At 54.6% G+C, this 14,487-nt stretch overlaps 1 protein-coding gene across 1 annotated transcript in view; it reads left to right on the forward strand.

Moving 5' to 3' along the window:
* The first annotated feature begins 235 nt into the window (after window positions 1–235).
* Window positions 236–14,487, forward strand: part of PHF21B (PHD finger protein 21B) — a 131,444-nt gene continuing 117,192 nt past the window's right edge. Inside the window, exons 1-2 of the mRNA XM_050805905.1 lie at window positions 236–381; window positions 1,266–1,331. Of these exons, the coding sequence (XP_050661862.1) occupies window positions 328–381; window positions 1,266–1,331 (120 nt within the window). The 5' untranslated portion in view covers window positions 236–327. The remainder of the gene's footprint in view (window positions 382–1,265; window positions 1,332–14,487) is intronic.

Below are 14,487 nucleotides of genomic sequence, written 5' to 3' on the forward strand. Positions count from 1 at the left end.
GGCTGGGCGGGCGCGCGCGGGGCTGCGCGGGGCTCCCGGCGCCGGGGGGCCATGCGCCGGGCCGCGCCGGCAGCCCGGGGACCCGGCGCAACTTGCCGGGCAGCCTGAGGAGTTGGGGCAGCCGCGGGCTCGGCGCCGCGGCGCCCGGAAGCCTTTCTTCCCCCTCGCCAGCCCCCTTCCCTTTCGGCCGTGGGGGAGGGGGCTCGTGTCCCCCCCACCGAGCCCGGAGGCCGTGTCCGCCCGCGCCCGCTCTGGCTCCCGCGAAGCCGCGCAACTTCCCGGGAGCCCGGGCCAAAGTGAGCGCAAAGTGCTGCCCAAGTTGCCGGGATGGAGCTGCAGAGCCGGCCCGAGGCGCTCGCCGTGGAACTCGCGCGCCACCAGGTAGGTGGCCGGGGGCCGGGCTCGGGGCCGGGGAGTGTGTTGCGGGGCGAGGGGGTTGGGGGACCCGAGCCCGTCGTCCTCTCTTCCCGGTCTCAGGATCTTCCAGGCTGGAGTTTGCCCCGGGGCGGGGGGCGAGGGAGTGATCACACGCGCAGACCCCCTTCTGGGCTCCCCTTCGCCCGCCCCCGGCGCTGTCCTGCACAGTGTGGGGGATCGAGGGCGCGCGGGACCCGAGCCTGGCGTCTTCTCTTAAGCGATGTAGGGTCTGCATGACTGGGAGGGTGCCTGGAGGGGGCCCCTTCGTGAGCCGGCCCAGGGGAGGGGAGTGCGAACAGCCCCCTTTCCGGCCTCCCCTCGGGCCCCGCGCCCGGGGCGAACCTGCCCGGTGGGCGTAAGTAGTTTTGGCGATCGCTGCTGGCGAGCGGCGGCGTGGCGGCCGGAGCCTGAGCGGGGCTCGGCGTGCGCGTGTGTGTGTTGGGGAGATTAGGACGCGACTTGAATATTTATGAGCTTTGCTCGACACGGACTCGCCGTGTTTACTTGGCTCTTTGTTCCTCCCCCCTCCCCCGGCACACACTCACACTCACACTCACTCGCACACGCACCCCGGCCTGCAAACTTGCACTGCTCGGGGCGCGCCGCCGGGTGGCCTCGGCCCCCGCCCCGCCCCGCGAGCTGCCCCGATGAGGCGGCAGCCACAGGTAAGCGGCCCCGCGCGGCACTGCCCGGCCGCCGCGCGTGCGGGACGCCGCCCGGGAAACTTGGGGTACGCTGCGGCCTGTCCCGCTTGCGGGGCTCCGGGCGGGGGGTACCGCGGCCCGCGGGGCTGGGGCTCACCTGACCCCGGGCGGCCGGCTTGAGCCCGCTCCTCCGTGTTTCCGCAGAACGGCGACCTCAAGAAGCAGCTCCACGAAAGGCAGCCGCGGATCGCCGCGCTCAGCGACAAACAAGTAAGCGAGGGGATCGCGGCCCCCCCCCGGGATGGGGCGGGAGGGTAGCCGGGCACTTTGGCGGCGCCCTAAAAAGTGCCAGCCTGGGTGCCGCACGCTCAGACTCCCAGAGGGGTCTGTCTCCAGTTCTCAAAGTTCCCCACCCCTCCCCTTTCCTGGAAAGAAAGAGCCGGGTTCTCCGAGGCGGCGGGGAGAGCCGGCCCGGCGGGGGCCGAAGAGAGGAGCTCACTTAAAAGGCGGCGCGCGGCCCGGCGTCCATTTTGAGGTGGTGGACATGTTTTTGGAACGTGGCGATTTCTCCCGGCTCGGAGTCCCCCGCTTTGCGCTGAGGTGGCCGTGGGGGCGGAGGGGGGCGACCGTGGGGGCCTGGACACCAAGCTCCTTGGGAGCAATTTCTGGGTTCCGTGGCAAACCTCGTTTTGCAATCGTTCCTCGAGGCTCCCCCCGACCTTCCACTTCCCCAGCTTCACTTTTTATTCTTGGAACCTGACGCTAGCTCCCGGGGAACAAAAGAAAGGCGCCCCCGGGACCCCCCAGTTCTGCTCCAACTTTGGGCTCTGGGCGTTAGGTGTAGTTGGGGACACCTGAGAAGCTCCCCCGCGCGGGGGCGCGGCCGCCCACCCCCCTCCCGGCCCCCTCCGGGGAGGAAAAGTTGTCCATTGTGACTTAGTTGCGCTGAGCTCAGCGCTCGGGGTTTCAGCACCACGAACAGATGCCGCCGCCGGAGCCCGGCCGGCCGCGCGCCCCCGCCCCCTGGCTCCAGCCCCTCCCCCGCTGCCCCTCCCCCGCCGCGCCCCCTCCCCGCACTCGCACGCCCGCCCCTTCCCCGCGCAGCCCGGAGCCGAGAACTTTGAGCGGCGCAGCCAATGGCGCGCTGGGGGCACCGCGCTGGCGGGGACGGGGGCGGTGGCGCCCCTCCCTCCGCTGCCCCTTCTCTCCCTCCCTCCGCGCGCCCCGCCCCCGCCCCCGCCCGCGCCGCGCCCCCGGCCATCGATCGCGCTTCCTTCGGAATGCCGGCCGCAGCCGCCAGCGCCAAACTTGGACAGCTCCGGGCCCGCCCCTGCGCGCCCCCGCCCGGGCCGGCCCCCGCGCTCCCACCCCAGCCCGGGCCGCCCCATCGGACGCCCCCTCCCCCGAGGGATTTTCTGGCGTAGGGGAGAAAAGTGGAAGAGGTTGGAGCGGCTGCCGGTGACCCTGGCGAAGGAGAATTCGGAGGCCGGGCGTTCGTGTCGAGTCTTTAAAGTTAAAAAGTGATGGGAGGGGGCGTGCGCGAGTGACGGTGGGGGGGCCCGGGCTTGCTGAAAGGAAGATGGCAGTGCCGCGGGCCGGCGCCTGGTCTGGGCCGCCGGGCTGGACGGGAGGCCTGGGACGAATGCACTAACCCCTTTCTGTCGGTGCCGCGGCCCCCCCGCACCCGGCCGCGCGCCCCCGTCCGGGAGTGGAAGCTTCCATTCCCGCCGGAGGGGGGGGCCCGGCGCGCGGTCCCGGCGAAGTCGTGGAGTTGGCGGGGGGAGGGGACCCAGGCCCGGCATTACCATTTTGATTGCTTTGATGCCATTTTTGGAGGGGGAGGGGTCGGAAGACCCTTTCCCGCAGAGCACAAAGCTGTTTAATCACTGTGTAGAATCAAATCAGATACTTTCTTTAAAAAAAAAAAAAAAAATCCGCCACCAGATCTGGTCCAGTGTGATAGCTGAGGGTTACTAAGCCCTTTTTTCACTGGCTAAAACGGCAAGTTGTTGACTCCGAGTAGAAGATTTAAAAGAGAGAGGAAAAAAAAAATCCAATAACCTGGGAGCTTTTATTGGAACAATGTCTCTTTATGTTTCTGCGTGGCAGTAGTTTTACTATTTGGAATGACTCTTCTGAGCTTGGGTTTGATCATTTTTTCTGTATTGTAGCAACTATTTCAAGGCTGTTTAAATTTTTATGATGATAGTAAATGAGTCGCTGTTTATTATCTGTCATGCCGGAATTTAGATAAGCCGAAAGAAACATTTGAAAATCCTGTTTGAAGGTTGCAGCAGCTTCGGGAAGGAGCTCTCCGACTCCGGGCTGCCTTTGCCTTTAAATTTGAACTCAGGGAAGGAGGTTTGCTTGCGAACTGACCTCCATCTTTTTGTGTGTGTGAGTGTGTGTTTAAAAAGAAAGAAAACAAGGAAAACTTTTGTTCTCTGGCCTTTTAGAAATGTTTCCCTTTTAAATGACTAAAAATAACATCGGGTAAGCAGCCAGGATTTGGCCTGGCCATTGGAACTTGTGTTTGTAACTGCAAAGGTGTTGTTTTTCCATTTTCCTTTGTGGCATTTTATATAACAAGGGCTCATAAAAGAGGGAGGGGAGGGGGCTGCAGCCGTGGTTCAGCATGCTAATAAAGCCGCCTTGTCTTTCCCGGGCTCTGCGTTGAAATCTTTCAGAGGTCACCTATGAAATGAGTTGGGTAGACTTAACATTTACTCCCCTCTCCCTCTCCTTGGGAGAGTTTGGTGGTGATTGGCAGCTAAGCTGGGGAATAGTCGATGAACAAGCGCTTTGGAGGTGACTCTAGGCTGAACTAGGGTTTTGAAGAGGCTCTACTTGGTCACCCCAGAACCTGCCCAGAAGGGCCGAAATGGGGGAGTGGAGATGAAAAGGCAAGTGTGTCACAGTTTGCTTATTTAACTCAACGGAAAATTAAAGGCAGAATTCTTTGAGAGAGTTGCTTAGGGAAACGCTCATACTATCTCCACCTCCAGAGATGTTTTCTATGCTGGAACGTCGGGTACAAAGGTTAAGTTTCAATTAAAAGTGCACATGTGGATGATGAACTAGATAGTAAAATGAACAGATGACCCCATTATCCAGGTCTGTTAGCAGTACACCAGCAGCGGAATCCTGTCGTTCAGGGCCCAACATCAATTTCTCATGGATGCCCTTAGCACGACGTTTTTCTCAGTTACTTTAAGAAACATGGACAAGTGCGTCAAGGTGTTCAGAGGACTCATAGTGGTAGCTTATTGTTCAGAGTAGATAGATAAAAATTTTCTGTGTAACTGTCTAGTTTTTGTCCTACCATGGGGGACTAGGGAACAAACAGGAAGTGAGTTTACATAGGACTTTGCTATTTGAAAATGAAGTTCATATTTTCCACTAAAAAAAAAAAAATGAGGCATCGGATAGTTGGTGAGAGCTGATGAGTTGTGGCGCGGCCCAGGCCAGCTAAGCGGCCTTCCCAGGTGTGGCTGCACCTCGCTGCTGAGCTGTGATGCCGATAGCGGAGGGCCCTCTTCTTTAACAAGATACGATGTGTGAAGACTCCATTAGCTGCTCCAGTGGTTTACGCCATGAGTTTGTAGCACATGCAGAGAGGCAGTAACATTTTTATCTACATTGTCAAGCAACAAGCCCTTCTGTGTAAATAACAGACCCAGCGTAAATATTGGGTGGGTGGGAGTCCCCTCTTTGGAGTTCCGAGCACAGCATGTAGATGCCACGTGTGAGCTGGCATCTCCAGACCTGAACTGAATGCAGGTTCAGCTTTACAGTGGGATTGGAAAGAGCCTTCAGTTTGAACCGCAGTCCATGCTGCTCTGGTCTCAGGAGAAAGACCCCGGAGGTGAGCTTGGGACCATGTGCACTGCCCCAAGAGTCCATGGAGTTGATGAACTCTGGGTTCTGAGGGGCTGTCCCCGAGTGCAGCGGTAAAAATACATTGTCTTGAAAGGTGTTGTGTGTGCGCCCAGCGCTGAGATGTGTCTTCACCATGATTTACCAGCTGTGTCCAGCACTGAGAAGCAGCCACCGAATGAAGCTGGGGGGTTATCCACAGCCCCGCCCCACATTGTTTGCAGTCCTTTGGTACCAGGACTTTGTGTTTTCCAAACTCTCCTCCCAAGCTTACTCTCCTCCAGAAAGGTGCATTTTAATCTCTCTGAAGTAAAGTGCCAGTTCTCATTGTTGAAACAGTATCATTATACATTACAGAAAAAAATCAGTGCAACTCCAAAAGCTCGACACTTAATACTGCTAGGGGAAGATTGTGGGAATGGGACAGCAAGACCAAGCCTGATTTTACCACTGGTTAGCCCGGCTACCACCTGTGTGGCCGTCATCCCCCACCTCTCACACCTGCACCGCACCCCCCCAGCCCCAACACACAGCTGGAGTTTCCTGGACCCCTCCATCCCTTCATCGCCCTGGGCCCACCCACCGCCATCTCTTACCTGGAAGATAGTGATAGCCCCTTCACTGCATCTACTTAACAACAATAACAAAACCGCTTTGTTGAGATACACTTTCCATACACTCTTCACCTATTTGAAGTGTGCCATTCAGTGGTTTTTAGTACATTCACAGATCTGTACAGCCTTCACCACCATCCATTTTAGAATATTTTTATCGCCTACCAAAGGAACCCCTTGGCTGTCACTTCCCTTCTCCCTTTTCCCCCTTCCCCAGCTTTAAGCAACCACTAATCTACTCTGTCTCTAGAGTTGCCCGTTCTAGGCTTTCGTATGAATGGAATCATACTACGTGTGTGTGTGTGTATGTGTGTGTGTGTATATATATAAAATGACTATAGAGTATGATTATGCTATGTATATAGTATGATTCCATTTATGTGAAATAGATATATTTACATCTTTTTGTGACTGGCCTGTTGCACTTAATGATTCAGGCTTCATGCAAGTTGTAGCACGTATCAGTACTTCACTAGCTTTTATGTCAGGACTTCCTGCCATGTAGAGAGAACTCATTCTGTCCAACCGTTCATCCACGAGTGGACGTTTGGCTTGTTTCCACCTTTTCCTGTTTTGAGTGGCATGCTGCATCTACTCTTTTGCCTATTGTGAGTGGCATGCTGCATCTACTCTGGGCCCTTCTAGTACATTCTTCCCCAGAGTCAGTGTCTTAGAATGTGAATGAGATCACAGTGCTCCCTGGCTCACAGCCTTCCGGTGGCTTCCCCTTGCTCTTGGGATGAAACCCAGGGGCCTGCAGAGCCGCAGGGATGGCCCTGTCCACCTGCTCTGCCTCTGCCCCAGAAGCTCCGCCTCGCTCCTGCGGAGCAGCTACAGACACCTGGAGTGCTTTCCTGCCTCTGGGGTATTCTTAGCTTTGCTTGTGTAGATCTCCCTAGATCAGCTCCCTGTTAAGCTCCCTGAGGGGTGCCTGCTGGGCTCCCTTCTGCCTATTCCCAGGGCAGGGATGGTGTGAAGATAGGCAATGATTTGTTAACTGTCCTAGGGGAGCCCTAGCCTGCAGTAGGCCTGGAGCAAAGGGAAGATTTTGAAATCGTGTGTGTTGAAATGAGTGGACCCAGAGATGAATGAGACAAGCTCCCTGCCCTTGCAAACCCGACAAAAGAGTGAGGTGTGGAGAACAGTTTCAAGGAACTTTTGGAAAAAGGCTGTGAAAATCATACTGCAGGAACACCTGCATCATTGCTGGCCTGGAAACTGAGGACAGCTTCCAGAAGGGGGTTGCCTGGGAGATGTGTCCATAAGGCCTCCTGGAGTGGACGGGCAGGGATGGCAGCCAAGCTTGTCAAGGCAAAATGGCCCCAGAGAAACCCACAGTGGGAGGTAAGGGCGCTACTGAGTTTTCTGACCGTAAAACCATGAATGAGGAGGATAGAGAGGGCAGAGAAGGCCAGCTGGGGCAGTGTAAGGACGGTGTCACATGCGGGGACAGAGGGCCTAGAGTTGATACTGTGGCCTCTTGCTGTGCCTGGTGGCTTCTAGGGCACGAGGCAGGAAGGTGTGTGTAGGAGTGCAGGGGTGCTGAGGGCAGGTCAGAAGGGAGGAGCACGAAGGATGCCTGGGCTCCCCAAGTGCATGAGATACTTAGGTGTTTGTCACCTGCATGGGGAGCCTCTTGACAGGCCCCATTGTTGTGGGAAGCATGAGACTGGTGCTGGACCCAAAGCCCTGGGTGACTTGTACATACACCAGCCTGTGAGGGTGGGGATTCCAGGTGACCCTCCCCCAGACTTCACCAGAGGTTCTTAGAGCCAAAGAATTAGTGGGGGACACCTCTGGAAGCCTCAGAAGGCAACTGAGTGGGTAACTCTGCTCGGTTGAAGAAGAAAAGAGTGTGTGTGTGTGTGTGTGTGGTGTGTGTGGTGTGTGTGTATGTACATAAATGCAATTTATAGTTACATGTTTACCAGTTACATTTTTATTTCTATTGATTTAATTTTCTTGGCCACATGTATATAATGACCAATATTTTTGTATTGTTATATGTCAATACAACATTATACATATAAAGCCTGTGTAATGTGTGTAAAATAGTTACTATTTTGTCTGTTACCAAAATGAGAGGAAGGACTTGTTTTTGAAGTTAGGAAAATAATTACCATTCTGCTGAAGTAAATTTTACTAAGGAAAGCGGTGATCAGCATTCTGTCATTTTGGTGACATTTAGGAGATAAAGAAGAATTCTGCTTTCCAAAGATTCTTATTAGAAAAGCAACACATGCTCATCGGGAAAGTGGCAGTACAGGTTTGAATATCGTAAAATGCAGGTCTCACTTCTTCCTGCCCCACCGTATCCTTGGGCGGGAGCCACGGCCTTGAGGCGTGCCCATCAGAGGTGTCGCAGATGCGTCTATGATGTTGGATAAACACTTTCTCACACAAGTCCCTGCACCAGGCATCACTATTCCCAGACCTGCTTTTCACACCTGACATGGTATTGTGGACGTCTCTTGGGAACAGCTCAGGTTAATTCCACGAATACGAAAGGACTTTCCACCAGAAATAACTGGGGATATGGAAGTGGCGGTGGAGGGATATGTTGTGAGTGATGGTGACATCTCATCTACAAGGCTCTACACTTGCAGAGGGCTTTCACTTGATGTCTGCTCACAGCCCACAGCTGTTTTCACATGCAGTTGGGGAGGCAGGTGCGTCCACAGTCACCTGTCGAGGCTCAGTGAGGTATCTGTGTGAGGTGTCTGGCCACCAGGCTCACCCAGGTGGCAGATGGGACGATGTGCTATGCTGGGGGGTGTGGGGACAGCTGGGGGGTGTGGGGACAGCTCCAGGGAGGTGACATTTGCACTGGTAGAGAAGATGGTGGCAGATTGCACACTCGCTGCCATGGCTGGCTGTGGCACTCTCTTCAGTGCGCCTTCTCTGTCCTCCTTGATAAGACTTTTTTTATTTGATTGTCAGGATAATCCTGGGACTTGGGTCGGACTGGGCTGGTGAATCTTCAGGATGGATCAGAGGAGGGCAGCTTTCTGAGGCTGAGCCGCTTGGGACTGCCGTGAATGGAATTGTCAACTCTGCCCCCTAGCCCAGGGTGCCTCCGTGTCAGTCCCCTGCTCGTCTCCAGCTGGTCTCCCATGATGTAGGGTACAAGGTGATGTAGCCAGAAGAGCAAGGGCCTCAAAGTCAGCACATGGGTTCACGGCCCAGCTTCCTGCGTCTCAGCTGAGAACCTTGGGCAAGCCATTCGGCCTCTCTGAGCAAGCTCCGTTTGCCAGCTGTGAAGTGGGGATGGGAATAAGACTCACCCGGTGATTGAGATGAAATCAGCAGATATGAAAGTGCATTTAGATGCAGTGTGAAGGTGTTAAATGTAGGTCTGTTCCTAGAGATGAGGGTTGATTTGAACCACAGGAACCACTCCCTGCCCCGCCCGGGCTCTGACCTGGGCACTTTTGTCTTGTTACGTGTCACCGTTGGGGAGGCGATCTTTCCGTGCGAGAGTGCCATGTTGCTTGTTGCCCCCGTAAAGGTTGACGATCACTATGCTGACTATGCCGCCTGCATCAGCCACTCCAAAGAGTCCGCTTTGATATCTTAGAATCTTAAAACACCTGCTGTCGGAACTGGACAACTGATTTCAATTAACTTTGAATTTTTTCAATGAGATGACTCTGATAATAACTTTGGTAGTCCCATGATGCCTCATTAGAGCTGCTGGCTATGATGATTAGCCTTGTGATTTAGCAAGTTTTTCCTCCAATGCCTTTGCCTCTTCAGGAACCGAATCATGGGCTGTGTCTTTGATTTCAGTTGTGTGAGCAGTGAACACACGAGGCTGCTACTCGCCCCATCTGCGGACACAGCGCTGATCCTGAGGGCGCCACGCTCCTTCTTCAGCAGCTGAGGCTCTTGTGTGGGGCAGCATCTTGGGGAGGCTCTGGTCACCTCTAGAGGGTTAAGGAGCTTTGAGGGTGTCCGGTGGCCCAGCTTTGGAGGCTCTGCCCCAAGAATATCCTCCCGAGTGCTGTGTAGAAGGCTTTTAACTTCGTCTCCGAGAGGCACGTGATAAAGCAGTTTACAGTGCAGGCTTTAAAACTGGATAGACTGGAGTTCCAATCAATCCCAGCTCCATCCTTTGCCGGCTCTTCTGCCTAGGGCAGGCTTTGCCGCTTTGGAGGCTCTGGTTCCGTAGTTATAAAAGGGGATTGATAATAGTTCATGGCCAGCCAGGTAGCAGAGTGCCTGGCGCTCGGTGATCACTCAAGAAACAATTTCGAGAGGCCACAGGATTAATGAGTGGTGCGTTAAGCTCTGGGCCCACAGGAAGTTCTCACGCAGTGGGACTGAAGACGGGTTCTGACGCATCCTGGCTTTCCTGGGGGGCGCTGGCTCTGAGCAGGTGCCTTCTGGTTCTCTCTGTGGACTGGCTTGGCCCAGAGAGGTTGAGTGCCTTGTTGAGATCACACAGCTGGTGAGTAGAGAAGCTGTGGTCCAGTTCTGGACCATTGGGTGCCCAGCTTCGTGACCTTAACCCCAACACTGGCACGTGTAGGGGGAGAAATGACAGTGTATTGGCACCAATATGAAAAGTGAGGTGTGGACTGTTACTCCAGGGCACATGGTCAGATAAAAATAAGTGGAGTTATGATGTTGGAGACGATCCCCAGCAAGTTAGTAACCGTCCCGGTGACCATGAGTGGAACTTTCGTTCCAAAGTAGAAGTCATAGAAGCTTCCTGGGGTCTGGGTCTGAGTCTGGTCTCTGCATCTCCCGGGAGCCTGGCTCTTGGCTTAGCACCAGGGAGTGTGTGGCTGGCCAGGGACTCGGCCAGGATTGCGGGATTGCGGGGTTGCAGAGAGGAGTCTGCAGCGCAAAAGCCAAGCCCTTCGGAGCTGGACGGTTTCCTCCTCCTTTCTCTCACTGGCTTGCATGCTGCTCTCCTTTTTAGTATTATTGATGTTGTTGTTTTATATTTTGAGGTGGAGACAGCTCATTTTGAAATGGTCTCTGTTCTCTGAAGGAACAGATACGCTTTCCGAAGATTGTTCTGCGTTGTTTTTGGTGGTGACTTCCTGTTCAGTAGTAGCAATCCCAGTGTGAGGAGAAACTGCTGATGCAGCTTCGCTCTGGTTACAGTCCCTGACTGCCAAGAGCGGGCATCCCTTGGCAGCTCTGATGGGCCGTACTATATGGTTTTTTACTTTGGCTTGGCACTTGTGCTGGTCTTCTTAAAATATGGCAGAAAGGAGGGTATCCATGGGAGATTTTTATTTTTTTGCCCAGGGTTGAGTTGAACCCTCATCCTGAAGAGGGATGCGAGGGGCAGGCCAGGCTGGGTCCTGGTCTCAAAGTGGGGGTGTTGCAGCCCCTCTGGCAGCGATGTCCCAGGGACGAATGGGGTGAGCATTGTATGCACTGGGCGCGATTCCTGAGGCGCAGCCAGGAAATGAGTAGAGAGCGCTGTTGTCAGTACTACTTTATTAGCAATAATGCAAGAAGCAGAAAGCCAGCAGGACCCCAGAGACATTGCCGTTGAAAAGCAGGGAGGCATCTGTGACTTTTTGTTGATACAGAAACCTCTGAGTTGCTTTTGGTCTTTGGACGGGTGTGCCCAGAGCTGGGATCGGCCCCTGACTTGGGAGTCTGTTGAAATTGAGGGGATGTGCCCCCTGCCGTGGCCTGATGGCTTATGGCTGAAGCTAAAAGCATAGAATGTGAGAACTAAGGGGAGCACCTCGGCCAAGCCCCTCATCTTACCTGAGGGAAACTGAGGCCCCGGTCGGGATTGGGGATTGCACCCAGGAATCAGAGTGAGCCCCGTGATTACAGGTATTCTGATCCCTGTGCTTCGCCCATGCAAGAAACCTGTTGTGTTTGTTTTCACAGTTAGATTCACTTCACCAGAGTTTTCTTTCTGAAGCCGCTGGCCCCAGAGGGCAGCCTGTGCGTGAGAGTTGCTGGGTCCTGCACGGATGACCTTATGTGTGGACAACAGGACTGCCAAGAAAGGACCCTCAGGGCACCCAGATGTTTTCAGAACGGTTGCTCGACTCTCCAAGTAGTTGACTTCTGAATTGCCTAAGTAAGAGACGGGCAGCTTTGGCAGGGCACAGTGTGTTCCGGAATGGTCCATGCGATGAAACTTACTAAATCAGACTGGCTGCAGATCTCCAGGTGTGGGTGAGTTTCTTCACCTTCTGTGTCCCTGGAGAATCAGGAGTCCCTGCAGCCGTCACCTAGCCCAAGTTTGCTTATTTCTGTTTTCAGAGTCTGCATTTGAGGGTAGGGGCCAGCTGTGGGCTTGTTAGGGAAGAGACATTCCCCAGAACAGGAAAGGAGCTGAGAGATGGTGGCAGCGGTTATGGAGGCAGCAGTTATGCAGGCAGCAGTTATGCGAAGCGGCAGCAGAGGGGTCTGTTGGGACCTCCCTGAGGGGACAGCCTTGCTGCAGGCTGCCCCTGGGTGAAGCTGTAGTCAATTTGGGGAGAGGCTTTTTACCCCGGGAAAAAGAAAATGGCTGGAACGAGGCAGGAGGGGAGGGGAAGGAGAGACAGAGAGGGAGAAGTGCTTCTCTTTGGTGTCATCCAGGCGGAAAGCCAATCTGCACATGTAAATGAACTTGAAAATGTAATTAAAAATATATACATATTAGAGACCATGATCCAGAATTTAATGTGAGATGCAGCTCACAAAGTGACAGGTAGCATTTCCTACAATCAGCGAGACTGAGTCTCGGCTGTGATTAATGTGTCTCGGTGGTAATAAATGCACCACAGATAAATGCCGGAATTATTTGTTAAACTCCAGGTTGACAGCCCCATTGAATGCAAAGCTCTGTTTGCCCACATTGCCCACGCCCACCTCCCTGCAGCCAGTGCAAGAAGGTCCCCCCAAGAGCCTGGAAGGAGAGGTGACAGAACAGTTATTGGGGCCATCGTGGACTGAGGCCAGAGCCCTTGAGGTCATTCCAGCCATGGGCATGGGGAAGTGGCAGAAGTGGGCACCTCACGGGAAAGCTGCCAGGAGCCACCTGTGGCTGCCGTCTCCAAGTAGGAGCTGGGACTCGGTGGCCCAGGACCTTCAGCGTAAGGGACTGGAAAGGATGAGGGTAGTGGAGCAGTCTGTGTCTGAAGCCTTCTTGCGTGTTCTCCGGGGTGTGACCAGATAAGGATGCTCAGCTGGGAGGGCCGCGCACCAGGCTCGTGAGCAGTGGGCAGAATAGGCCCTTGTGGTGGTCACAGACTCGGGAGGGAGACAGGTGATCGATGAGAAACACAATGCATGACATATATGACATATGGAGTGGGTTGGAAGGTGGCAGGTGTTGTGGTGAAAAGTAGAGCAGAGGAAGGGGTATGCACATGCATGTGTGTGTGCGTGTATGCACACGTCTGTGTATGCTTGTGTGCATCTGTGTGTATGCACGCGTGTGTGCTTGTGCAGGCACGTGTGTGTATCCGTGTGTTCACGTGGGTGTGTGTGCGTGTGTGCATGCATGTGTATATGTGTGCATGTGTGTATGCATGTATGCATGTGTGTGTGTGTAGGACAGTTGGCAGCTTTAGAGAGTGGTCTAGAGGGGATCAGAGAGTCAAATGGGGTGGGGACCGTTCCTCTCAGTGTGACTGACCTCAGCCTTTAAATCACCACCTGGCATGAGTGTTTGAGAGGGAGCACCCCTTTCATGGGGCAGAATGTTGACCACAGATTGGAAGTTAGGTGAAGGCTGATTTCTGCCCTCAATCTGCAGGAATTCCCTGATGATAAGAGCTGTCTGGGCTAGAACTGGTTGTTTAAGGCCTTCGTCTGCCAAACCACCTCTCAATCAGTGCAGGAGAAGCGGCACCAACCAGCAGTTGTACGGGGAAGCCTGGCCGATGCTCCCTGACGCTGAGATTCTGTGATTCAGAAATCTTGAGACTCATCAGGGACTCTGTGGCTGTGTAATTACAACCTGAGGCTCCCGACCTTGGCAGGGATGGCAGACTCCAAAGCTGTGGGCCGGCGAGTGGTCCTGCCGAGGGCTGGGCACTGAAGAGACCGAGCCCCTCAGCTGGGGGCAGCATGGCCCAGCACCCCCCTGTTGTCATGTGGCATGGGCCCTGTGCTGCCGGCTCCTTGGATTTTTCAAGAGAAGCCAGAAATGAAGTGTGACGTTTGGAAGTGGGCAGTGAATTACAGCCTTTCCACATATCCCCGGGCAGAAGGGATGCCCCTGCAGATCGAGGTGACTGTCGCCTCTGCGACCATCTTTGAGCCTCTTGCCATGTCCCCTCAGCTGTGCCCTCGCCACATGGCTCCTTCGTCTGCATTGTCTGGGGCCCGGCGGAGGTGGGCAGTCCACCCTGACCTCAGGGACAGAATCTGTCTTTCCCTTGGATAGCTCTGTCATGCGGCGGCGGTGGTGGTGGTGGTGGGGGGTGTCATCTAGTAATTTCTTCCCTCCCTCATTTCTGTCTCCACTCAACATCTCGCGAGGTGCCGACAAACCGAGTGCTGAATGCAGTGACTGAGTCAGACTCAACCCGTTGAGATTCTAGAACCTTAGCATCCCAAAGTGCAAAGAGTCTGTGTTGGTGAGTCCTGAGATTCGAGACCTTGGTTCTACAACGGTCCAAGCTCCCAAGGTTTAGCGATTCTGCAGTCCCAGAGTGAGCCCCAAACCCCTGGGAGGGAAGGAGCCGATCACACCACCAGAGTGCCTCGGGGCTCCTCGAGGGTGTTTATCTCTCTCATTTAGATAAGTAAGTGGAACACAAATGCATTTCTGTAAATAGACTCGTCCCCCAGCCCCCCACACGCTCCAGCCCCAGCCACTGCCTCGTTGGAGTTATTTTATTAACGTGTTCTGCTGAGTGGACTTGAATGGGGAACGCAGCCTCTCATATTGTGGATCTAATTATAAGCACGAGGGACTGTACCAAAGAAGCGGCTTTGAAGGGAGAAGAGTCTGGCAG

This window comes from Macaca thibetana, chromosome 10 (genome assembly GCF_024542745.1).
Source record: "Macaca thibetana thibetana isolate TM-01 chromosome 10, ASM2454274v1, whole genome shotgun sequence".
Taxonomy (NCBI): Eukaryota; Metazoa; Chordata; class Mammalia; order Primates; family Cercopithecidae; genus Macaca; species Macaca thibetana.